The 27330-nt window shown below is 45.5% G+C and overlaps 1 protein-coding gene across 1 annotated transcript in view; it reads right to left on the bottom strand.

Moving 5' to 3' along the window:
- Nucleotides 1–27330, bottom strand: part of LOC147672863 (ferric reductase 1-like) — a 184475-nt gene that overhangs the window by 73724 nt on the left and 83421 nt on the right. Inside the window, exons 8-9 of the mRNA XM_086947966.1 lie at nt 26328–26441; nt 22337–22452 (exon numbers count right to left, since the gene is read on the bottom strand). Of these exons, the coding sequence (XP_086804092.1) occupies nt 22337–22452; nt 26328–26441 (230 nt within the window). The remainder of the gene's footprint in view (nt 1–22336; nt 22453–26327; nt 26442–27330) is intronic.

Here is a 27330-nt window from a genome sequence, read left to right as displayed (position 1 = left end):
TATCTTGCTATAATCTGAGTTTAGCCATGAATGTGAGCAATACCATCCAAGCCCCTGTCCCTTTCTTAAGTGCCCCAGGTGAGCCATCCATGGAATGGGATGATTGGTGTGAAGCATTTGAGAATTACATCATAGCCCTAGATGGCACAAAGTTTTCTGCCATCAGGAAAAAGGCCTTGTTACTAGGTGCCTTAGGGAAGGAGGGGCAAAGAATTTTCAAATATTTACCGGATCCCCCCTTAGATATTGATGATGTGTATAAGGATGCTTTATTTAGATTGTACACTAGATTTGCAAAACAAGAAAATGTTGTAATGCGCAGACATAAGTTTTATACTGCTCCCCAGAGAGAAAGTGAGACTATTGATGAATTCGTGTCCAGGTTGAGGGAGCTTTCTGTAAAGTGCCAGTTTGGCAATATTCAGGATGAGATGATCCGTGACCAGTTGATTGTGCAGTGTCTTAGCAAAAAAACACAAGAAAAGTTATGGGCAGCTAAGAACCCCACTCTCACAGAGGCAATCACTATTGCTAAGGTTGCTGAAGAGAGCGACAGATGTATGAAAGAACTTAAAAGAATACAACATGGGCACGCCAGCGGGCAAGATGTTGCAGTCCTGCTAACAGATAATTCAGAGAGCGTTAACCTACTACAAGGGAGACAGACAAATAGAGGGGGGAAGGCTACAACCTCGTTTAATAGGGGTGGGCAGACAAACAAATTCAGACAGGTCACACGCTCATGCAACAGGTGTGGTAGCCCTTTTCACTTGGCTGACTCAAAGAATTGTACGGCTTTGTCCAGAGATTGTTTGAAGTGTGGGAAGAAAGGACATTATGCACGTATGTGTAGAACAAATAGTGCAAAAAAGGTTGCCATAGTGGAGAGTGAAACCACTGATGATGAGGCGGAGGTAATGATGATTTCTGCAGGGAGTCAGGAATTGATGGGGGGTGTTATTTTGTCTCGCCCAAAAGCAGACTTTGAATTAAATGGGTGTGTAATAAATTTGATGGTGGATACTGGGTCATTGTACACAATTATTCCAAAGAGCTTGTTTAACTCCTCTTGCAGAGGGTCGACTCTTGTCGAATCCGACATCACCTTGAGAGGTTATCAAGGGGTGAGCATTGGTGTCCTTGGGTTCTTTGAGGCCACTATCAAGTTTAAAGGAAGAATTACTCAAGGGAAGGTTTATGTATCACCACACGGCCCAGCTATATTGGGATGGTTACATCAGTACGAGTTAAACATAAGGGTGAACCCGAGAGCAGACCCACCTGTGATGTGTACAGATAGTGACAACGAGTGTAATAGCGTTCATGGAGACTTAGAAGCTATTCTTAAAAGGCATGAGAACATCTTCAGTGAGAAATTGGGGGAAGCTGTTGGCTATCAGCATATTATCAAAATAAAGAGGGGTGTTGCACCTGTAAAACACACTGCGAGGAAAATACCTTTGTCCGCCAGAGATGAAGTCAGGAAAATTATCAAGCAGTTATTGGATGATAACATAATTGAACCTGTGGAGGCCACACAATGGTTAAGTCCTGTAGTTATCACACAGAAACCGGACAATTCTTTGCGTTTTTGTGTAGACATGCGAAGTCTTAACAGGGCTGTGATAATGGACAATTTTCCACTCCCCAATATAAATGAAATTGTGCTAAGTTTGGGTGGAGGCAAGGTTTTTTCGAAGTTGGATCTTCGCAGTGCATACCACCAGGTGAAACTTCACCCGGACTCAAAGCAGTTCACATCATTTATCACCCCGGAAGGAACATACCAATTCAAAAGACTTCCCTTCGGCCTTTGCTCTGCGGCAAGCGCATTTCAAAGAATCATCACTGACGTCCTGAAAGACATTAAAAGAGTGGTATTTTTTCAGGACGATATCCTGATTTATGGTTTAGATGTTGATGACCATAATGCAATTCTTGACAAAGTTCTCACTGTTCTTTCAAGGGCTGGTATGACTTTGCGCAAGGAGAAATGTGTTTTTGCTGTTGGGGAGGTAGACTATTTGGGGTATCATGTGTCTAGCCTGGGGATTCAGCCAAAGAAGGATCTAGTAAGTGCAATATGCAATGTGGCTGAACCTGATGACAAAGACAAGCTAAGATCCTTCATGGGCATGGTAGAATACTACGCTAAGTTTGTTAAAAATTTTGCAGAAAAGGTAGAACCCTTGCGTGCCATCATGAGAAAAGGAAAAGGTTTTACATGGGAAGCTGACCAAAGGAACGCCTTTTTAATGATCAAACAAAATATTGTGGATGCTAACATTCTCTCAAGTTTTGTACAGTCATTTCACACCATTCTCACTGTAGACGCCAGCTCGGTGGGTATTGGGGCTGTTCTTACACAAAAAGGTGATGGTAGGCAGAACACTGTTGCGTTTGCTTCGCGTTCCTTGACCGAGACTGAAAGGAACTACTCTGTCATAGAGCGTGAAGCATTGGCGGCTGCATGGGCCACTCGGTACTTCCGGGTGTACCTGTGGGGGATCACATTCACACTCAGAACGGACCACAAGCCACTCTTGAAAGTTTTGGCACCTGGGGGTATTAGGAATTGCTCAGGGCGGTTAGCAAGGTTAGCCGTCTGCGTCCAAGAGTTTATGTGCAATGTGGAATATCTACCTGGTTGGTGCAACAGTGTTGCTGATTGTTTGTCGAGGTTGCCTGACACTAAAGTACTACCCAGAGAGTTGGTCACTGAGAGTGTGGTCGCGTTTTTAGATGATCTAGAGAGTGACTTACCTTCTTCCATATCCAAGGCGGAATGGATGCAAGAAATGAAAAAGGATCTTGTGATGGAGAGTTTGATCAAGATGTGCAAGGAGGGTGTATCTAGGCAAAGTACGGTCTCTCCCGCACTCAGACCTTACGTGCAGTTACAGGATGAAATTTCTTTGCCCGGGAGTTGATGCACAGGTGAAGAGTTGGGTGGAGCAATGTCACTCATGTAAAGAGTCGGAAAAGAGGCTACAGGTTCGTGCCAGCAAGGGTACTACGGGACAGATCGTCTCGGATGATGGTGCGTGGCAGAAAGTCTGTGTTGACTTCATAGGACCTTTTCATGACCTGCTGGATTCTGAAAGGTTTGCTCTGGTATTAGTGGACTCGTCTTCTAGGTGGGTAGAGGTGGCCTTTATGAAGAGCATCACTGCTGAATCCACAGTTAAGGTTCTAGATGAGATATTTAGGCGTGAAGGGATCCCTTCGGTAGTTTTAACAGATAATGGCACACAGCTTACCTCGGCAATCATGGAGAATTATTTTGTGTTTTTGGGTTTAAAGCATCTGCGCACGTCACTCTACAACCCTCAAGGGAACGGATTGTGCGAGAGGGTGAACAGACTTGTAAAAGGCACTATGCAACTGTCTTTGGCCGCTGGTCGGTCTGTGCAGAGGGAGATCAAAGAAATGTTATGGGCATACCGTACAACTATTCATAGTAACATGTCTGTCACACCTTTTGAACTCATGAGAGGGAGGCCTGCGGGTACTAAGTTGATTCCCACTTGGCTACATGGGAAAGTAGAGAACGGTAGTCACTGTAAGTCAAGGAATTGTGCCCCCAGTAACATTGCTGAAGGGGATTTGGTTAAGGTAAAACCTGGCGGGAATCAGAGTATGTTTAACAAGTTTAGAGGGCCTTACCAGGTGAAGTCCGTGGCTGGTAATTACGTTAGGCTGCAGAATGGGCAAACCTGGAATTTGCGCAGAGTAGCGCTTTACCAGAAAAAGACCAAGCCAACCACTCATGTGCCTGTCACCAAAGAGGTTATTGCTGAAGAGGCTTGCAGACCAGCCCGCAAAAGAGTTGCTCCTGCTTACTTAAAAGATTTTGTGTAAATGTTGCTCATCCAAGGAAAGGAGTGGGGTTACATAGCTTTATGTTACTTGGAAAGCTTATATTCTGAGCAGTGCTATTCACAATGCTATTTACATGGTCATGATATATTTGTTCTGAGCAGTGCTATTCACAATGCTATTTACATGGTCATGATATATTTGTTTCTTTTGCTCTTAAACTGAGAACTATGTGTTATAAGCAATATCTTTACTTTTGTATTCTGCTGTGTTTTATTTAATTTACTGTAAGGTGCTTTCTCTTTCCACTGTTTAAGGAAAGGAGATGTGTTATATTCTCCCCTGTCCTCAACATGCATCTCGTGCTGCCCTCGAGCTGCTTGTTTCCTTGACGTGGCCAGTGTTCCATGCTAACGGCCGTTATTGCCCGTTTGATCCCGGTCCTGTTGGTCGGGTCTTTCTGCGCTCTACTTAAATAAACTCCTTACTGTCTTGACGCCCTGTGTGCCTACTTCATTTACCCTTTACAACAATAGCATGTTTCTTTTAAGACCTAAATGAACAGCTTCTGAGCCAAAATACTTTTTGGGCACACATAAAATCTAAACGGTTCCACTGTAACTCTCAACCTCTTTGTTATCTTCAACAAGACATTTCCTCCACAATCTGAACGTATTCAAATGAATGCTGCCCTCCCTATACACTGCAGACAAGATGTTCATACCATTTAGACCCTCGTAGACTTCACTTTCCCTCTTGGAAACTCGCAAACTCTTCTTCTACACCTTCCACTTTGGGATTCCACAACCTTTTCAACCTACAGTCGAATTCACCTTTATCAAAAGATTCTGCCTGCCCTTCTGTCACTAAATTACATTTCAATATTCATTATGCCCGTTCCAAGCTTGATTTGAATGTGTCTTTGTACTAGAGCATCTCAAGGACTAAAACGTGCCATATGTGGTCTAATAGGAACACACCAAATAAATAAATACACACACACACACACACACACACACACAGAGTAGCCTTTATTCTGCTGTGTGTCAGAACTCCACATTCTAAGCCTTCCTTCAACTCGTCTCTCCAATGCTTACGTCACAGTTCTACGGTGTACAATCGGAACCAAAAGAGTTCCAGTGTTCTTTTATTTAGAAGACACTACATCTCCCGCTTTGTTAAATTAAAAATTATACATTTTAAAAAATGGATAAGTAAATAAAAACACAGATATTCATAGAAATACAGGCAATTACAATTCTTCAATTAGGCACCGGGGCACCTGGACTACAAATCCTGATCAGGGCATTAGAATTCGGGAACTGGCAGTCGAAGTGTCAGTGATCTGCATAGGGGAGGTGAAATTATCAGCAGACATAGAATCATCAACTTTCTTTCGGGACACAGTCTCTCTATTGACATCGATGTTGGACTTCCCACGTTTCCTTTCATGCAAGTGATGGTAAAGGGTTCAGCCTCGAGAGGAGCATCAGACTTTCTTTTCGTTGTCTGACGAGCACTCAATCAACCCTTGTAAAGGTGAAATCTCTTTTTACATGGCGTCATCTGTCAGCACAAATTTTCATTTTGTGACCAAAGTCTGTACAATGAAGGTCTTCCTCATTCTTAGATCGGAGGTTGGTCCAGTGGGGCAACTAGGTCATCATGGCTCTTCGAAACATAGGAATTGCAGGTCTTTACTCGGTCATTGAGTGAGGGGTCGAACGGTAAGTTCGAGGAGTCCAACTTTGAGGTCTAGCTTCTTCAGTGCAGGACACTGAAGAACTTTCTTTATAGTATTCGTGAACCGTAGGCCTGGGGCCAAAAAGGTGGGCCTTTTGGATGCTTTATATTGAGGTGATTTAGAGAGTTGTTAAATTCTCGACTATTAAAAGTTATGCCGTTATGGTACACCCACATGTCGCAAAGATACCATCTAACTTTTGACTAACCTTTTCATGTGTAGTGGATGAAAGGTCTTTTACCAAGGGGGACCGCGAGTATTTATCAACATTAACTGGAAGATGATGTGCATTCGCAAGAGAACCAAAGAAATCAATAGCAATTTTCTCCCTAAAGCAGGATCTGGCAATTCTGACATGTTTAAAGGGTGCTGAATAGAGACGAAATATGGTTACATATGTGACAAGTCTTCAACTCCTTTTCGATCCTTTCGTCTACATACAGAAACCAGACTAGATTACAAAGGAGTTCTTTTAGTGGTATTTAGTCCTCGTCATGGCAATGTCAATTACTTGTTATCTGAGACTCTTGGGAATAACAATGTGTGTGCTACCCGAGTCACTGAAAGTTCATCTCTGAAATATTTTAACTTTGGATAATCTCTGGCATTAGTGAAAGGTTTAGAGGGCTGGTTCCTCTATTGGTAAGCAATAATGTACTTCAACTTTAACTTGTCACTATCTTGGTTTGCAGTAGTAACAATTTCTTCTACAGACATGGTAGCTTATATGCTAGATTTCACAATAAGATTGATGTAAGCCTACGCTCTCTTAGATGGGGTATCAGGGCATTGTAATGGCACTCTTGAAAAATAAGCAGCAGGATTCTGATCTTTCCCTGGACAATGAAGAACCGGCTAGTTGTATTCTTGTAGCCTCAAACCCCCAATGTTTAATTCTAGGAGGCATTTTGACTTTGTGATTGCCCAATATCAACAGTGCTTTATGATCAGCCACTACTGTGAAGGGCCTTCCGTACAAAAACACAGGGCAATATTTCAAGCCCAGACCACTGGCAACCTTTCTTTTTCAGGCTGCAAATAAGCATGTTCCACTTGTGACAGGCTTTTCCTGACGTATGCTGCTATATGTCTCCGTGCATTGGGATGTCTGTTGTGCTGTGCAAGGATGATGCCTAAACTGACCGGGCTGGCCTCAACCACAACATCTGTGTGAAGTTTTGGATCAAAGCAGGCCATTTCAGTGTAGTGTCACTCTCAATAACTTGCCTGGTCCTTTGATAGCTCCTCTCTCATTCTCTTGACCAATAAAAAGACAATTTTTTTTTTTTAGTTCTCATAATGGTGCAAAGTCTTGTATGTAACGGGAATAGTAACTGGCCATTCCAAGAAATGATTTTAACATTGCATGGTTTATTGAAGGATTTGCAGTAGACAATGCTTGAACTTTGGCTGGATAAGGTTTCATACCCCCATCAGAATAGAGATGGCCAAAGGATGTCAAGGTTTTCTCGTGGAATTCACATGTCAGCATTTAGAGTTAAATCTGCATCATTCAACAGAAAACATATTTGCATGAGAGCTTTGTCATGCTCTTTCTGTGTAGCTCCGAAAACCAATATGTCATCACTATAGTTAAATGAATTCATTACAGGGTGTATGATACATGAAATGACATGTTGGAAAAGTTAGGCAACAGAGGATATATCAGAACTCAATCGCTTGCAGCGAAACAAACATACATTCATAGAAAAGGTTGTTATGTACCTTTATTTTCTTCAAGCTCCAATTGATAATATTCTTCATTTATGTTGAGCCGAGAAAAATACTTTGCACTGTTCAATTGAGTTGTCCTATCAATAATGTGAGGATCAGGAAGTCTCTCTCGCTCTATGGTCTTGTTGGCCTGATGCAAGTCAATGCAGATGCGTAAAGCTCCTTCGCGGTCTCTTTTAGGCACTATTACAATGGGGCTAACCCATGGTATTGGACCAGTGGATTGTTCAATGACGTCATGTTTAAGCAACAAATTAAGTTCCTTTTCGACAGCTTCTTGCAAGTGAAACACAAATAGTCTGTGTCTTTGAGCATCAGGATGAACATCCTTATTTAAACGCAACTTTACTTTCATTGTTTTGAGTTTTCCTAACCCATGAAATAAACGTTGGATTTTGTCCTGCAGGTTATGGTGTCCGTTTTGTCTATCACTATAATGATATTTTGAACATATCGACCACTTTCTCCGTTTTTATTATTTCTTAAATGAACATAATCACTTTTATTGATTGAGCTAAATGGGCTGGAAACAGAATTAGTGGAGCTATCAAAGGGAAGCAAAACCATGACTAAATAATCAGCAACAGGCAAAACAGAGTACATATTACTTTATTATATCCCATAATTGCTTTGTGACTGACAACACTTATGTCTCAAACGTTATTGAAGTAATTTCAATTTCATTCACAAGTTTTCTTTTTTCCACAAAACGGTATTCTTGGATAATATATTCAATAAATTAAGTGACATCCTCCCGCTGGAACTTAAAATGAATCTCAAAACAATCATGCATTCACTAAGCAAAATCATGGTTTAAAGCACAGCCTCCTAAGACTCAACAGTGGGGGATTAACATTATCAATATTTGTATACAGATAAATGTGCTATTCCAGGAAGGTTTTTTTTTAGTGCACGATCATCAACAAGACATCCTGGCGTGAAGACTGCTAATTTAATTAAACTGATGATTAACTATGAGCATTAGTAAATAAACAAATAGATTTTAAGTAATTGTGTAAAAAATGCTAATGATGTTCCATAGGCCATAAATGGGAAGGGTTAGACCTGTCATCTTTGAGGGGGTTCTTCTCCCAACTTGTTGCCTGCTTATCTCCACTTGTTGATGTATCTTTTTGTTGATCTTAGGACTATGAGCATTTTGCCACTGCTAACCAGTGCTAAAGTGATGCTTGTGCTTCTCCCCTAAACATGGCGACATTGGTATATAGCTGATTGGCAAATGTAGTTAACTTAGAAGTCCCTTGTAGAGTAGAAAACCATATACCCAGGGCCTGTAATCTTGCCATGCCTTGATCTCCCCTTTTATTATACACAAGCCACCTCTAAGGTAGGCCCTAGGTAGACCTAAGTGCAGGGTGCTGTGTAAAGGGTAGATCATTTTTAATGTTACAGTCCTGGCAATGACAAACAACTACATTGGATTTTCATTCCTGTGAGGTCTACTCCTTTCATAGGCTAGCACTGGTAATTCCTTAAAACACTTGCACTGCAATTCCTGACTAGAAAGTAGTAGCTGCATCATGTTTCAAATCTTTGGAATTGTGGTGATGAATCCTCTTGATTGGTGAATTTGGATTTACTGGATTTACCTTTACTACTTTAGAAATGCCACTTTTAGAAAGTGGTGTTGGCCTACAGAAAGAGAAGCTTTTGTTTTGGTATGGGCACTGAAGAAGTTGAGGACATACCTCTTTGGTACTCACTTCCCGATTCAGACTAACCACAGACCCCACAGGTGGCTCATGCAAATGAGGGGTGAGAATCCAAAACTGCCGAGGTGGTCCATTTCCCTACAGGGGTAGACCACATCAATGCTGATGGTATTGCCAGTTTTTTTCGCCTTAGTGATGACAACTTTCTAAAGGTTGGGTCAATCTCCCAACTTTCAGCTGAGGTGGGGGGACACATCTTAGATCAGTCGTGCTTAGAGTGGTCTCCCCTAACTTTTAGCTTGCTTACCTCCACTTTTTGCTGTATCCTTTTGCTGCCCTTAGGACTCTGAGCACTTTATCACGGCTAAGCAATGCCAAGTGCATGTCCTTTCCCCCAAAACATGGTGACATGGGTATGTACCAGGTTGGCACATTTGCTTTACTGACAAGCCCCTTATAAAGTAGTATGCCATATAAATAGGGCCTGTAATTTAAATGCTACTAGTGGGCATGCAGTACTGGTTGTTCTTTAAAAATTCATAACTCTATTCTACTTATTGGATTTTGGTCATTTTGGTTTTGTTTAACCCATACCAATATAATATAATACATTTTTCTAACCAAGTGTGGTGGAGGAGTGTGAATGAGGAGAGTGTAGGGGGAAGAGTGTAGGGGGAAGAGTGTAGGGGGAAGAGTGTAGGGGGAAGAGTGTAGGGGGAAGAGTGTAGGGGGAAGAGTGTAGGGGGAAGAGTGTAGGGGGAAGAGTGTAGGGGGAAGAGTGTAGGGGGAAGAGTGTAGAGTATAGGGGGAAGAGTGTAGGGTGTAGGGGGAAGAGTGTAGGGTGTAGGGGGAAGAGTGTAGGGTGTAGGGGGAAGAGTGTAGGGTGTAGGGGGAAGAAGAGTGTAGGGGGGGAACAGTGGAGGGGGGGGAAGAGTGGAGGGGGGAAGAGTGGAGGGGGGAAGAGTGGAGGGGGGAAGAGTGGAGGGGGAAGAGTGGAGGGGGAAGAGTGGAGGGGGTGTGGAATTTTAGTTTGCAATCTAAACATCATCTGCGCCAGCTTGTCATCCACGTACGACGTGCACGGCAGCCATTTTAGGTATCATGGTCTCCCTGTCCACGATCGATCGCCAGCGCGCCCCTCTGACCCAGCAAGCATCCTCCGCGCACCCTGGCCCCCCCTCCCTCCTACTCATGAGCATAACCCTTCTGCATGACCCTGTCCTTGGGAGTCACACCAGCGCCTGACCAGCACCTCCTCTCTTCCTATGAATGCCCCTCTGTTGATAAACCTTCCCTCAGCTCAATTGTCCACGCGGCATGAATACCACTCCATTGATGACCTCCTACCCCGTGTCCGACTGACCACACAGGTCCGAGGCCATCGCCTAAGCCAGGAGATACCATTTACTGCCCCTCATTGTATGGAGCCACCCCTCTTCAAAGGACACGCTGTTGATCAGGGCCTCCCCACCCCCTGGGATATGGTCAGGCGCACACATCCTAAGACTTGGCGAAACACTCAGCTGCGTGATGACCCCCTCCTCTTATCAGCGGGTTGAGGACCTCTATTGTAAAGGTATATGGGGGTGGGACAGACACGAGGATTACAGGGATGTCTTTTTCTTTATGTCACAATGTTCTGATTGTAATAAAGAAAGGTCACATGCCATAAACCAGTGTATAAGAGGCCAGGCCTCCGAGAGGCTGTTAGAGCACCTCGAGACGATACCTTGTTGTCCGATCTGATGTGTTCTGCTCCGTCGGAATAAACTTCTGTTTCCTGCCTTCTGGTCTCCGGCGCCTGCCTCATTGCTTGGTAACTTTGAATGGTACAAGGGCGGTTAGCGCCGGGCAAATCTTGAGAAAGGTCCTAGCCCTACTTTTTCTACAATTGGCGTCCCAAAGCGTGGGGCCCATCAGCGACACGTGGATCCAGTGGGAGAGGTCCCGACGACAGAGTGAACGACTGCAACGATCGGGAAGAGCTCGTGTCCGATAGACCCTCGTCTGACAGCCGATCATCCGACCTTCACTAGTTCTGAACAGACCTCTCTCGAGTGATCTACGGTCCTGACTGGGAACCATCAGGAGTGCCACGGGCATCACGAAGGAGAGAGGACGATCGGGCGCTGGATCCAGAGGACAGGAAACCGTCCATGCGGTCCGGGTAAGGTCGTGTAAACACGACGAATTGAGAAAAGATTGTTTTGTTTGGATAATACTAGTATTACGCTTTGTTGAAACCTCTGGAGATTCGCTGTCTGCAAACGGAGAAAACAACAGGCTCTCTCTTTGCAAACAGTGAAGGATAGGTAACGCAGACTTTTGTCCCCGTTGTAATCCTTCGTGCCTATCTTCCTCCCCCACTGTTTCCCGAACTGTCGTTCGTGGATTATTGTCTGGAGATTCTTTGTCTGCAAACAGGGAAGAACAAGGTCTCTCTTTGCAGGTAGAGAAAGAGTGGGTAACGATAACTTTTCGTGCCCACTTATTCTCCCCACTGATTGTTTGATTGACCGATTGTTCGGTATTGGTTCGTTTGAGGTATTCACCGCCGGCAAACAACGGAGAATAGAAATATTCTGTCTAGTCCTTGCCCGCCGTGATAAGATAGGTAGTGCAGACTTTTGTCCCCGTTGTAACCCGTCATGCCTATCTTCTCCCCACTGGTTGGTAGCCTGTTTAGCCCGGACCGCTTATTAGAGATGAACCATCCGGCTCCACTGGAGGGCACCCCTAATAAGGACATGTTCACTAAGTATGGACTAGTCGCTATAGCTTACACTAAACTATGGCATAAATATACAAAAAAGAACCCTGAAAGTCAGTGGCCACTGATAGGTTCCTTTGATGATCATAAAATAAAAGCATTAGAAATAGCGCTCCAGAAAAATAAAACTACGCCCACTATGCTCGACAGTATCGGCATGTGGCGCAAAGAAACGGAACAACGAAAGAAAAGAGAAGAAGCAAAAATAGGGAAAGAATTACGAAAGGCAGCCCACCTGGCCGCAAAACAACTAGAAGAGGAAATAAAAGAAAGAAAGGAAGCTACACAAAACCAAGAATCAGGGTCGACAGGCCAATGTCCTGTTAGGACCCCCTCTGCGCTCTACCCTGAATTGCCCTCCAAACAACGGGCGAACGATGAGTTACTGCTAGGTCCCCCAATCATCTACATGCCCCCTCCATATGCCCCCTGCCAACAAAGCTTGCAAGCCCCGAGTGTGAGCGACAGTGACCTTGGCGCTAGTGCACCAGCCCTCGCGGCCTCTGCACCAGCCACATTAACAACATCGTCAGACGACCCCGAGGCTAGCAAACAACCACCAGCCAGACCAAATAGGTTGAGCAAAAATTAGCGGGATGGGATCGATAAAATAGCAAAGACATTAGTAGAACGAAGGGAGAGCGAAGATTACACAATGAGCGTATATAATTCACATGCCGACAGCCACAGACGGCATTTCATCTTGCGATTCAGCTACCACACCCTGAACGCATATGAAGATAGGTATCAAAGTAAGGGTTCCGCTAAACTAACAACGCTGTATAGGAAGATTGATGTTGGAGATGGGACTGAATGCGGGGCGGCGGAACTCTTCATGCAGATACTTGAGGTCCTCCGCCATCTCACGGAACAGAAACCAGAAGCCAAGGTTACAGTCCCTGAAACGACCTCGGTAGAAGTAGCCAATACTATGATGCCTATCAGAGAAGCGGCCCCTTACTGGATCCCGCCACGTGGCCTGGGAACAAGCGATGATATTAATCATGCAGATGCAAAAGGGAGAGTTGTGTATAATTGGGTTTACCAACCATGGGACCGACAAGATATCCTAACCTTCAAACAAACCCTGCCCGATTTAAGAAAGAACCCGACAGCGTTTTATACCGAATTAGGCACAGCCTTGGGTTCGACAATAATGACTTTAGCGGACATTGACTTGTTCTTTGGGTTATGCCTGCCAGCTGACGTGTGGAAGCAAATCCGGAAGGCTGACCACACGGATCTGTTTGGACATACCTGGGACCAACTCGGTAAACTAGATAGACAACGAGAGCCTGGAAGGAAACCAGTAAAAGACATACTGGAACTCCCAGACAAACTAGTCCAGAAATTAAAGACACTGATCCCAGAAAGAAAGGTAGATTGGTCGATAGTCACGGCCTGTCGACAGAAACCGCAGGAAGATGTGTCAGAATACTTCTCCCGATTCGAGACAGTGTTCTCCGACTACAGTGGCCAAGACATGACCACCGCAACCGGACAGCACCTGTTTGTACAAAATTACGTAAAGGGCCTAACACAAGAAGTCTCCCAAAAACTGCAGACGAGCGAGAGTAGTTGGGGGGCCTCCAAACCCGCAGCTATCCTTCAGATGGCTCAGTATTACGAGCACCAAAAGAATGAGAATGATAGGGCATCCGAGAAAAAGAAGAAAGATTTAAAGGAAAGGGTAATGATAGCCCAGATACAAGGTATAACGGTAGGACGAGAACACCAGAGGGGGAACTACCAATCAACCACCCCCAGAGATCTACCTTCTAAAGATCACACCCCAACACCTCACACTGGACGTAGAGACATTAGCAATGACCAATGCGCCTTCTGCAAAGGGTTCGGCCATTGGAAATCCCAGTGTCCGGTTCTGCTAGAGATGAATAGAAATAGGGACTCCAGAGATGTGGCAGGTGGTCCGAGAAATAGAGTGCAAGGACGAGGGCACACCAACGACACCAACAATGACAGATCAGGGAGACTGAACACATTTGACCGTCCCCGACAAAACCAATATCAGCTGTCCGAAGGTGAAAATACCCCCGACTTTGCATAGGACTGCCAGGGGCAAGGGAGGGATCCAGTCGAGCTCTGTGTTGACCAGCAAGGTCCTTATGTCACCGCTAAGGTCCTGGGTACAGAGTCTCCATTCTTGGTAGACACTGGGGAGACACGTAGTGTGTTATCAAAACGACTGATTCCAAGGGCACCCTTGTCTGGCTCACACATAACGTCGATAGGTTTCGATGGAACGCCCTCCACTAACCCCCTGTCCGTACCTATTACCTTTGACCTAGAAAACAACACTACTGACGCGCCATTCCTGCTCTCCTCCAACTCCCCTGACGCCATTTTGGGCATTGACTTACTGAAACATTTTTGAGCTACCATTAGGTGTTCCCCAGATGGAATACGAGTCATCCTGTACGACAACCCAGACATGTCCAGATCCTGCCCCCCACGACACATGTGCTCCATAACTGACGTTGACCTGTCCCTGCTTGACACCCTGCCTCCGTACCTATGGGCCAAAAATGACTCTGATGTGGGGCGAATGATGATTGATCCTATTCACATAACTGTACGACAGGACGCTATGCTCCCGAAACTCCCGCAATATCGGATATCACCGGAGGGTGAGAAGGCACTGGTAGCGATCATTCAGTCTCTGGTAGATGCAGGAGTGGTTGAAGAGGTGGTTAGCAACGTCTGCAACAGCCCAATCCTACCTATCGTTAAGAAGCAAGGTGAAGGAGATGAGAAAGCGTACCGCTTCATCATCGACTTGCGAGAGATTAACAAAGTGGTTGTACCCAAATATCCTGTAGTCTCCGATATCACCACCATTCTGACCCTCATCCCGTCCACTGCCACCACCTTCACTGTTATCGACCTTAAGAACGCGTTTTTCTCTATCCCCATCCATCCAGACAGCCGTTATCTCTTCGGCTTCACTTTAAAATCCCGCTCGTACCGATTTTGTAGAGCTCCCCAGGGGTACACTGAAAGTCCCAGCATTTACAGCCAGGCCCTCAAAAGGCAGCTAGATGCCTTCCAGCTACCAGATGGAGTGGTGTTAATCCAATATGTCGATGATATCCTTTTGGCGGCCGACACCACCCCGCTTGCAACGACAGCCACCGTCCAACTCCTACACTTTCTTGCAGAAAATGGCCATAAAGTCTCCAAAAAGAAGTTACAATTCTGCCAGCCACAAGTGACTTACCTAGGCCATCTCCTGTCCAAAGAAGGGAGGAAACTTACACCCGACCGAATCCAAACCATCCTAGACACCCCCATCCCAAAAACACAAAAGCAAGTCCGCTCTTTGGTTGGCCTAACCTCTTTCTGTAGACAGTGGTTACCTAACTTCAGTCTCATTGTAAAACCCCTACTTGCCCTATTAACTAAAGATGCCTCCTTCCCGCTCCCTTGGACCCCTGAGTGTCAAACATCCTTTAAGGAATTACGAGATGCCCTCTGTTCAGCACCTGTCCTAGGAACCCCGGATTACTCCAAACCCTTCTCCCTCTTCACCCACGAAAGGGAGGGGTGTGCATTGTCTGTCCTAACTCAATCTATTGGTCCTAAGCAGCGCCCTTGTGCCTACTTCTCCGCCACTCTTGATCCTGTAGCCAGAGCCTTACCTGCCTGCCTTCGAGCGGTAGCTGCCGCTGCTGTCTCTATCCGTCAGAGCGAGGGAATCGTACTTTCCAACTCCCTCACCGTGCTAGTACCCCATGCTGTCGACACCCTCCTGAACCAAACCAAGACTCAACACCTGACTAGCGCACGACTGACGGGGTACGAACTGACGCTACTTGCACCCCACATCACACTAAAGAGATGCACGACTTTGAATCCTGCCACATTGTTGCCCCTACCTGAAAATGACCCCGACGTTCCTCCCATCCACGACTGTGTGACCCTCACGGACGAACAAACTAGGAGTAGAATTGACCTCCGAGACACTGCTTTCACTGACCCCGATGGAGAGCTATGGGTAGATGGCTCGTGCATCAAACTCCCAGATGGCACCACTTCAGCTGCCTACGCAGTAACTACAGCCCGAACCGTAGTTGAAACAGCCTGCATCACACAACGGTCTGCCCAGGCAGCAGAGTTGATAGCCCTCACGCGAGCATGCATCATAGCCACAGGGACCACCGCGAACATATACACAGACAGCCAGTATGCCTTTGGGGTGGTCCACCATTTTGGACTCCTGTGGAGGGAGAGGGGATTCCTGACGTCCCACGGCACCCCGATCCTCCACGGAGATCTAGTCTCCGCTCTGATTGAAGCAGTTCTCCTCCCCAAACGATTAGCGGTGATCAAATGTCAGGCACACAAAAGGGTGACAGACTTAATCGGACAAGGGAATGCATTGGCCGACACTGCACGAACCACAGCTGAGAATAGGACGGTGACCCGCATGTATGTGACCAGGTCACAAGCAGAAAAATGGAGTGACACAAGGGTAATGATCAGAGACATACAGTCGGCCAGCACCCCTCACGAGCTGACTAAGTGGGCAAGGGTGGGTTTGAAGGATGAAGAGGGCTGCTGGCGAACGAAGGATGCAAGCAAGTGGTTACTGCCCGACTCATATCTGATCCCCATACTGACGATGGCACACTCCCCCGCACACATAGGATCTGCACCCATGATCGAACTCATTTCCAAAGTCTGGCACAACGACAAAATCCCTGACTCAGCCAGACGCCTAGTTCAGCAGTGCCTCATCTGTCTGCAACACAACCCCGGGAAAGGAACTGTGGTACCCCGGGGAGGGTTTGGGACCCCCAATCACCCCTTTGAGGTCCTCCAGATGGACTACATCCAACTAGAGAGATGCCAAAGCCTGAAGTATGTACTAGTCATCGTATGTGCCTTCAGCAAATGGGTAGAGGCCTATCCAACCCGTGACAACACTGCCATGACTACTGCCAAAGTACTACTGAAGGAATTCTTCCCTCGCTATGGCCTTTGTCGAATTTTATGGAGCGACAATGGCCCCCACTTCATAGCTGAGGTTATCCAACTAATCCTAAAGGGGTTGGGGGTGAAGCAAAGGTTTCATGCGGTCTTCCACCCCCAATCCGCCGGTCTAGTGGAACGACATAATGCCACACTGAAGCTGAAATTGTCAAAAATAGTGGCCACCACTGGACTTAACTGGCCGGATGCCCTCCCACTGGCCTTGTTATCGATGCGTTCCATTCCCACCAAGCACCATTTAACCCCCTACGAGGTCGTGTTTGGGCGACCGATGAATCTCTGGACTGCTCCCAAACCGACCTCCATTCATGACGTCCCAGACGTCCTACTATCTGATTATTTGTGCAAGTTAACTAAAACGTTGTCTGTCATTCATCAACAGGTGCAGCAGGCCATCCCCGATGCTTCCAGGGGCCCCGGCCACGACATCCAACCGGGAGATTTCGTCCTAATACGAAATTTCCAGCGGACCAAGAGTCTGGAACCTCGGTGGACGGGCCCCTGGCAGGTGCTGATTACCACCCGAACGGCGCTTCGAGTGGAGGGGAAGAAGCACTGGCTGCACGCGCATCATTGCCGGAAGGTCTCTGCGAACCTGGCCACGACAGAAAACGTCAACACCCAAGAAGAGCTCCTGAGCAAAGATCGACCGACATTGAACTGTTATCCCGATACTGAGGCACTTGAACTTGCGAAATTCTCTGATCCCACTGTGCCATCCAGAGAAGGGTATTTCCTGCGTCGAAGGAAGGGAGTTTCGGCTAAGTAGGCCACGGACCAAGTTGAATCTCAGAACGGTGACCTAAGCACAATAAAGGGTTACCGGGAGAGAAGCTAAACGAAGTCTGTGGTTCTGCCCACTACCGAGCCCCTTGAAGATGATGGAAGCGCCAGATAAGAAGATGATGGAAGTGCCAGATAAGAAGATGATGGAAGCAACAGGAAATACCCAGTATAGAAATCCAAAGACTGACAACTTGCACAAATCAAAGACAATCGCACTCTTCATTGTCTTCCTCTTCTGCCTCCTCCTCATGACCTCCTTCTGGATTCTGGAGGAAAGCACACCGGCTCATGAGGCACTGTTACCTACTGCACAGCCAACACCCCTAAAAGAGCATCACCTAATCCCTCTGTCGCCTCAGCTGCGAGAAAGGCGCAGGGAATTCTGGAACAATTCCTTCGTGCAACTGCTGCACCAGCACAACCTTGCTGCAAATGCCACGAACTGCTGGATCTGCGGGTTGCTCCCGCATGCCACTGGACACTCCATCCCCTTCATCCCTTCTCCTTTCTCAATTCACGGCTCCTGCCTCGCCTGGTTGATCCTCATGCAAGAGAGCCACAAGGACAACGCCACTTCCGGCCAGGCAGTGTCGCACTTCTACTCTGGGTTCTGGCTGAACAAAACCGGAAAGACTTCTGCTCCCCTGTGTCCTGCGCTCACAGGCGCCACCTTTCTTAAAGACATTCCAGCCAAAGAACGTGTTGAAGTACAGGTGCTCCACAATCCAGCTAGATCCACCTTCTCTCATCTGCAAAAACAAACCACCGCCACTCTGACTGTGGCTCTGTCTGTTATCAATGTTACTGGACTTGTGTGCCTAGAAGGTCGGGGAACGCAACTGGTGGGTCACAGTTCCTGCCGAATCACCAGAACATTAGACTCAGTTGACCCCCCTTCCTTCGTTGCTTCTCCGAATATGTACTTTGTGTGTGGCACCAAAGCTTACACCTGGCTCCCGAAGGGTTGGAAAGGTACCTGCTACATTGCCTTCGTTCTTCCACCCACGTATGTGGCCCCTGCCAACCATCACCAGCAGAGGCGTGCAGATGACATTGGACAAGCCGACTCCACCGGAGCACAATTCCTAGATGCAGCAAAGGGACTTGTTCCTCTGTGGGGCCCAATGGCAAACAGTCACGCTATCCGACACCTGACCCAGGCAGTAGAAACAACGATCAACATCACGGCTGGCATCCTCGCCAACAACACGGCGGAGCTTCAGGCGGTCCGCCTTGTGACCCTTCAAAACCGCCTTGTCCTAGATGTGGTCCTAGCCGACCGAGGAGGAGCATGCCGCATCATCGGATCCAGCTGCTGCACATACGTGCCAGATAACTCGCCTTCGGTCTACAAGGCCATTGAACACCTCCACAGGCTTTCCTCGGAGGTTCACCAGGAGCAGGAAGAATGGTCGCTTGGGAGCTGGTTTTGGGACACTTTTAGGAACTGGGGTTGGAGGTTGTTTTCCTTCATACTGATACCTGTTGTAATATTATGTGGGTGTTGCTTAGGTATCCAATGTCTGCCATCATTGTGCGGCCTTGTTTCTAACTGTATGTGCCCAAAGACTTTGGACTTCCGAAATGAGCACATGAGCCCCCTCTATGAAGTAGAAATACGTGGCCTTATGGGGATAAATCCAAACTGACAAGTTGGCGAGACATGTTAAAAGGGAGGACTGTGGAATTTTAGTTTGCAATCTAAACATCATCTGCGCCAGCTTGTCATCCACGTACGACGTGCACGGCAGCCATTTTAGGTATCATGGTCTCCCTGTCCACGATCGATCGCCAGCGCGCCCCTCTGACCCAGCAAGCATCCTCCGCGCACCCTGGCTCCCCCTCCCTCCTCCTCATGAGCATAACCCTTCTGCATGACCCTGTCCTTGGGAGTCACACCAGCGCCTGACCAGCACCTCCTCTCTTCCTATGAATGCCCCTCTGTTGATAAACCTTCCCTCAGCTCAATTGTCCACGCGGCATGAATACCACTCCATTGATGACCTCCTACCCCGTGTCCGACTGACCACACAGGTCCGAGGCCATCGCCTAAGCCAGGAGATACCATTTACTGCCCCTCATTGTATGGAGCCACCCCTCTTCAAAGGACACGCTGTTGATCAGGGCCTCCCCACCCCCTGGGATATGGTCAGGCGCACACATCCTAAGACTTGGCGAAACACTCAGCTGCGTGATGACCCCCTCCTCTTATCAGCGGGTTGAGGACCTCTATTGTAAAGGTATATGGGGGTGGGACTGACACGAGGATTACAGGGATATCTTTTTCTTTATGTCACAATGTTCTGATTGTAATAAAGAAAGGTCACATGCCATAAACCAGTGTATAAGAGGCCAGGCCTCCGAGAGGCTGTTAGAGCACCTCGAGACGATACCTTGTTGTCCGATCTGATGTGTTCTGCTCCGTCGGAATAAACTTCTGTTTCCTGCCTTCTGGTCTCCGGCGCCTGCCTCATTGCTTGGTAACTTTGAATGGTACAAGGGCGGTTAGCGCCGGGCAAATCTTGAGAAAGGTCCTAGCCCTACCTTTTTCTACAGGGGAAGAGTGGAGGGGGAAGAGTGGAGGGGGAAGAGTGGAGGGGGAAGAGTGGAGGGGGAAGAGTGGATGAGGAGTGTGGTGGCAGTGGTGGAGTGTGGATGGCGGTGGTAGTGGTACAGAAGTGTGGGTGTTGGCATTCGTACAGGAGTGTGGGTGGTGGAGGAGTGTGGGTGATGTGTGTGTTTGTTGCACAAACACTTTACACGTTGCCTCTTTAGTTAAGCCGGACTGATCTGTGCCAAGCTACCAGCAGGCAAGCACAGGTGATCTTTTAGAGTGTATTTAGTCTGAGTAGGATTGTGGTCCCTCCTTGAATAGGGTGCATACCACTGCCAAATAGAGACCCATTTTTTTAACAGGAAGGTAAGTCATTACTCAAAGGTGAAACATATGAGAAGGATGGTCCTCCCAGTCATGCCTTACACAACCCGGAGGTTAGGGGCAACACACTCTGCCAGGTATGTTGTAATAATGAAGGAGTGAGTCTATGACTGTTGGTATTACTGTAAATGTGTGCTCTGTTGGTAAAAGGGGCAGCATTTTCCCCAGAACTCTCACAAGTAAAAAGGAAGTTTATGTTCGCTTTGGAATCAGAGTTGAACAGTTCACTTTGCTGTCAAACATAAATCCCAGATCATGATCTGAATCAAAGGGAGTGATGAACTAATAAATATGAAACAGTGTGAATGATGTCAGTGGCTGTGTCTTTTCTTTTTCTCTCTAGAACTCTCTGTGGGAGTCTTTTTGAGGAGAGGGGCTCAACGTCAGGGAAGAAGAGCCTACCAGCCTTCCCTGGCCATCCTGCTATGATATTTTCCTCACTCTTCAGCTTTGTGGTCTTCTGCCTAGACTCAGAGGCAGATTTCCTCCTAGAAACAACAGTTTTAGCAAGTGAACTTGCATTTAGGCTGACATTTTTGATGAGTAACTACCTACTGTATATTTTCTCATGCAAATGTGAAATTCACAAATGTTTCCTAGGACGAGGCCTGGATACTTGCAGAATTCCAGGCTCACTTATAAAACTGATTGAGAATTACTGAAAGCCATAAATATGCCCCCATGAAAGACCATAGGCATGTGGGTGCATTTGGTGACTTTGTTTAACAATGGGCCCCTAATTAACTTTTTTGTTACCAAAGATTGTTTTAGACAAACTGTTCATTATTTACTTTTAGAATGGGAACAAGTTTTATTAAAAAATGACTGAGAAATTACATTTAAAGTTGCCGTTAAAAATTGCACGATAATTTAGGAAAACTGCATGAAACTTTTGTTTTTGATTGAGTACAAATATTTTTAGGACAGGTTTTATTATGGAAGTGCAGAAAAGCATATTTTGCTTCTTTTTTATTCTGAGATTTGGATGGAATTGTCAAGCACTGTGGGGCATTATTAATACCCACAAATAGTACATTTTATAAATGTGTACACATTTTTATATTGGAACCATTGTCAAGCAGACAATCTTTCCTACATCCATACAAAAAAAATGTGTGCAGTATGGGGGTGAGCTTGTTTCTTTAATGGACAAATAATTATGAAGACTTGTTGTACTTGACTGGAACAATACGACTTGGGCATTGGGTGACAGCAATTCCCCACACCTATTTAGACTCCAAGACAAATCATCTTGGATGTAGCATGGCATACAGACAAGAAAATCATTTCTCCCTCAGTTTAGCAGAACCCTTAAGGTGAGCTTCAGCAAGGATAGGGGTGATCCTCCAACTTCCTTCAAGGAGTCAGACTTTGGCTGTGGTCAGGAAATTAACAAGCAGGGTACCAAGGAATCACTCAACAAAGAAAGGGCAAGAATGATGACACGACAAAAGGGAGAGGTGCATCAAAACCTGGGTGTAGAATAGTGGGATCCGGTAAGCTAGCATTAGCAAGACATTGTAAGGTCCAAGGAAACAGACCTTTGCGTGTGACTGTGCATGAGAGGGGTGGGGAGGGGGCTTGAAGCACTCCGCGCACCTCCCTCGGCTTATAAAGGTGAGACTATTAGATACTATTTAAAAGTGATCTTTTTGCGACCAGTTGATTTGGACATTCAGCAAGTTGAGAGGGGGTCTAGACTTGTCAACAGCCATTTTATCAGATCAAAGAAACCACACAACAAAACATTTGCAATCTCACCAAGTGCATGTCTTTCTTACTGACCCACTTGCTTGTCACAATTCTTTACAGTCATCATAGACCATTTCTGTAACTTTGTAGGATACTTGTTTACCTACCTGAAACCAAATCTTCTCTCCAAATATTGTCCCATCAGGCCAAACTGGTTTAAAGAAGCGAGCGACAAGAACACCAACGCTAACTAGCGTCATCCATGCCACAAACATCAGAGCACCTGTTAAAAGAAAACAGTGAGCTGCCTTAGCATGGTGGCAAAGGTGAAGTAAAACAGCAAGGGACAAAATTATGCAATTGTGAAATTACCTCAGCTCACTTGTACAGTGCTTCATTTTTCAAACACGAAAAGCTAGAAATGTTGTGATGCATGCCAGTAGTTAGCTTGGTTTAAGTATTTGTGATTGAGGTGTTCTTACCTTGGAAAAAGGCACAGGAGGTACAATAGGCTGAACAATTTTAGAACAATTGTTTCAACCATAAACACATCCTTCGTTTCCTAAATTAGTATGAAAAATACTGCATGGATGAAGATAATTAAAAAAAAGATCACCCCATTTCCAATCCAACATTTGTAAATGAGAGTTTGTATCGGATGCAGTTCAGGGGCCACAGGGCAGACAGGGGCTACTAGAACCAAACTTCGGTGGCTGGGGTTGTTCGCCACTGTGGAGCGTCCTACCATGGCTCAGCAAACTGGGACAAGATCCACGCTTCAGTGTAGAAAGGGTCAGCAGTCAAAGGCTTTTCAGGGAACTAATGGGGGGGCGGGGGGAGAGTTAAGAGCTGAGATTTTAACAATCAACCAACAAAGTAATATCCAGCCCAGTGCATATCTTTATGAAAAAGAAAGTACTTTAAGAGAGTATTTTTTATTCTCACAGCAAAACTAAATACTGTACAATTCAATGTGTATGAACACCGGGTTCTAGAATGCGGTGTTCAATCAATAAAGCATTTTCACTCTCTCTCCCCCACCCCCTTCCCAGTAATTGCCTTTCCCCCTGCTTGGATTAGGAATCCTGCAGTTACTATCCTCACTAGTCTATGCAACTAGGCTCAATTGAAGTTCTAAAACATTCTCAGTGTGTTTAGTATGCAGCCAAGTTATTGTTGCGGAGTCTTAATTCAACAGTACCAGACTACACAGTGGACTGGCCTGTGCCTTTGTGGCCCTTGGTTCTGGGAGCAGTCTAAGCCTTGTGGTTTACCTGCAAGACACCTTCAACAGTCCTGGGAGGGTGGTAGATGGAGTTGTACCATCCTGTTTCACAACATGCACATTTGCTGCAGTGCTGTGGTGTCAGGAAGGTGGGTTTTCATAACAAGACTCAGTTCCTCATCAGCAGGCAAGCGCTGCCACATTTTGTTGCAGCCTACAGATCGCATCTTCTCTCGACGATATCCAGCAATGGAAAACCCTTGGGCAGAGAGGACACTCTGATAAAGAGTGATGTAGTTTCTTTGCTCCTCATCAGCATCATCAGCATTCAACGATTAGACCCACAGCTGGCTGCCAGGTAACACGCTTCAGGCACAACTCAATGCAGTTTATTCCATGAACTGCACAAAGAGGCTTGAGAAACCTTTCATGACATGTGTCTCTTTCACAAGTCCACCAGAAACAGACTTTTTCTAAAGAGATGCTACTCACAGCAGGTGGCACAGGGACTGCCTGGAGTGCCCACAATATGAAGCCGTAATTGGTGTCAGACAAAAGGGCAGGCCTGGCCTAGAAACTTCCTCACTTTCAACAACAGAAACTGCAGTCCTGCTACCAGATAGCAGCAGTCAGGAAGAACTAAACATCAGCCCCTTGAAAACAAAGTATTCATAATATTTCTAAAGGTATCTCAGTCTCCATCCTCTTCACTTCAGTGTGTGGGTCTCAACAGGAAAGGAGTCAACACATGTTCCTTCACAGTCTGGGAAAAGCTGACCTAATTCTTTCTCTTGTGCTATGTTACAACCTAGAGTCTGCAATATGAATTCTGCTTGATTAAATAATCAGACTATTACCACATATGTACGCCATGCATATTACACATGCAAACTACATAAACATGGGATTGTAGCACAAGGCTTTGGGTTTCACATAATAACACAACTTTACAATAGAAGGTTCAATAGGCAACATCGTCACTGGCCGATAAAAAGCTCTGATCACGCCAAAGATTTAGAAAATAGGGTGCACTACCACTACAGCTGTATGTGCCTCACCTAAGAGTAAGACTGCAGTCCACTGTCGACTATGAGGGTACGCTTGGTGTGTCCACATGACAGGTCTCGGGCCTCGCAATGTCAGGCTTCGGGTCTATTCACATGCCAAATTAGTAGGATGCCAGGCTTGAAATAAAATTCAGGACACATGTTTTTAGAACAGGGGCCCTTTGCGGGTTGGCGTAAATCTTGTCAGATGTTTTTTTATATTAACATTAAAATGGTGTCACAGGGCATCGGAGGGTAAATTTTAGAAGATCTCTTTGTTGGTTGGGTGAGCTAATCCAAAAAGGGTTCACAAAACGCAAGCAATCTGACTACCTGGCAGCAACTGACACTTTTTTCTGCAGCAACGACTGCAGGAACCCTGCATGCTTATACGAAGAGAGCCAGTAAAGTTAAAGCAGACAGGGTGGTATCGCTTAACCAAACTACAAAAACCTTGCCATGTCAAACCTAAATCAGATGAATTGTTAAACTTAATATTAATAACATAGAAAGGACTTTTCAATGGAACCTCTGCCCTAACCAGAAGAACACATTGGGCTATATTCTATGTTAAACACTGAGAGGATTATGGATAGGAGTTTTATTACTTTAACTCGAGTCAATTGTGTTCTTCAAGTCTATGTGCTGTTCTACTTGTAGGCAGCAACAATGTTTTTACAATTTGCAATGCAACATCATATTGCACGGTCTGAAGTTTATTTAAAAAGTAAGCCATGATTACAAGACACACTTGTGAAATGAGAGCTGTTTATCCCGAGCACTTGCAAACTATTTGCAGACACTGTTTGGCAGTTGAGCCTGGAAATTTTCCAGTGTCATCTTTCAATTGTTATGTTATGTTATGTTATGTTATTTGTTGTGCGCACAGCTACTCCAGCTAAGGAGCGTCCTGGCGCATCGACAAGGTAGAACATAACATAACAGGAACTAAACAGAAAACTTGAGGGGGCTAACTAAAACAGAAAGGTTTTTATGGTTTTCCGGAAAGTCGTGAGGTCCTCCAGCAGACGAATTTCAACCAGAAGAGAGTTCCAAGTTGTTGCAGCTTTGACGGTGAAGGAACGTCCCCCCACACGGCATAGCCTGTATCTAGGAACCACAGCAAAGGCCTGGCCTTGGGAACGGAGGGTGCGCGTAGGGACATAAAAAGAAAGAAAGCTGGACATCATTTCAGGGCCTATACCTCTAAGATCTTAAAGGTCAAACAAAGGACCTTAAAGAGGATACGCTTCCTCACTGGAAGCCAGTGCAGGGATCGAAGGACACTTGACACCGAGCAAAATCTGGGCAGGCCAACAATCGCTCTGGCCGCAGCATTTTGTACCCGTTGCAAGCGGGTAAGCTCAGCCTGATTGGCCCCGACCAGAAGAGAGCTAGCGTAATCCAGGCGAGAGATGACAGTAGCCTGGATTACCAGCTGCCTGGTTGGGGCGTCAAAGTATTTGAGGACAGGTCGTAAGCCTCTCAGCAGGCCAAAACAACAAGCAGCTGTTTTTTTGGTGTGTCCTACGAAGGTAAGGCCAGCATCCAGCCAGACTCCCAGGTTTTTCAGCTCCGACACCGGAGTCGGAGTTGGTCCCAATTAATTATTTTATCTAATTCAGCTAGACTATCACTTTTTCTAGACAATCTGCGATAATGTGTTTAAGGGTCACTTAGTATTCCAAAGGACGAGAAGAGTGTAATATGCATGTTGCAACATACATTGGTGACACACCACTACTAAACTGCAAAATTGATAGCACAGGAGCTATTGAGTGTTAAATGCTAAGAGTGTACAAAATGCTAAGGTTTTTCTTTTCCCATTTATGCAAAGTGGGAGCACCGTTTTTTAGTCTTTAAGTGGGGAGAAAGGTCAATACTTGCCATGAACCTTTATAAGGAGAGGAGAACGGGATCCACCCACATTCTCAGGAAATCCAACCACAACATATTTATTGCTGGTTATCAGTGGCTGACGGTGATGCCTTGATATCAGACCTGCAATAGGAAAGTAAGCAACATTTGATATTTGGAAGGTTCCCTATTTCTGCAACTTTAAAATGTAACTATTCAGGAGTGCATGCATTAAAATATACTTTATCGATCTAGAAAAGAATTAACAGTAACACTGGCAAAAAATAAACAAAAAAAGAAATTCCTGTTATCCTAAGTCTGGATCAGTTTATGAATATCTAGCCTTTATGAAAACATTTTAACCTCAAACTTTTATGCAACATCAGATATCAGGACAACAACATGAATTATTTGTATTCCTCGGTTTATAAAGATAATCAGTATAGAGGCATTAGAAACGGATTACTTAACAGTCTGCAATCTACTTTCCATTCAATGTAGTTATGACATCATGAGGTATTATTTCCAGTGTGAAGTATGCAACATTTTCAGGTGTAGAGAGATCTGCTAGGCTAGTTGTTATCACTATACATTGTCCCCTTTTTAAAAACATGTTTACAATCTTAAATTCAGAAAGACAAGTCTAATGGCAATTACTTACAATTGGTAAGCAATCAAGTCACTGGCAAAAAGTTGACACTTCATTATAGTAGCTGATATATCAATGTGTATGCAGGGATGATCATTTATTGAAGTTGGTGTAATGTGTATAGAGACACCAGTAGTCAATGTGGAGAAAAGTCTCACCTTGAATGCAGGAAGTACAATCTTGTAGAGGTTTCCAAGTGCATACACACTGCTCTCTACACCTTTGTCCAATGACAAACTGTAGTTTTTTTTCGTATTCTGCTTGTGGTACACTATGCAAAGGATACAGCAATTCTCTCAGGTGACAATGCTCAAGACCATTTTAAAATAATATAGGTGTAGATTTCAGAGACCATATTTCTTTTTGGAACAATTAACTGAGCTC

Source organism: Lissotriton vulgaris, unplaced genomic scaffold, assembly GCF_964263255.1.
Source record: "Lissotriton vulgaris unplaced genomic scaffold, aLisVul1.2 SCAFFOLD_471, whole genome shotgun sequence".
NCBI lineage: Eukaryota > Metazoa > Chordata > Amphibia > Caudata > Salamandridae > Lissotriton > Lissotriton vulgaris.
The sequence above is the reverse complement of the archived record's forward strand: the minus strand, read 5'-3'. Positions and strand labels throughout refer to the sequence as shown.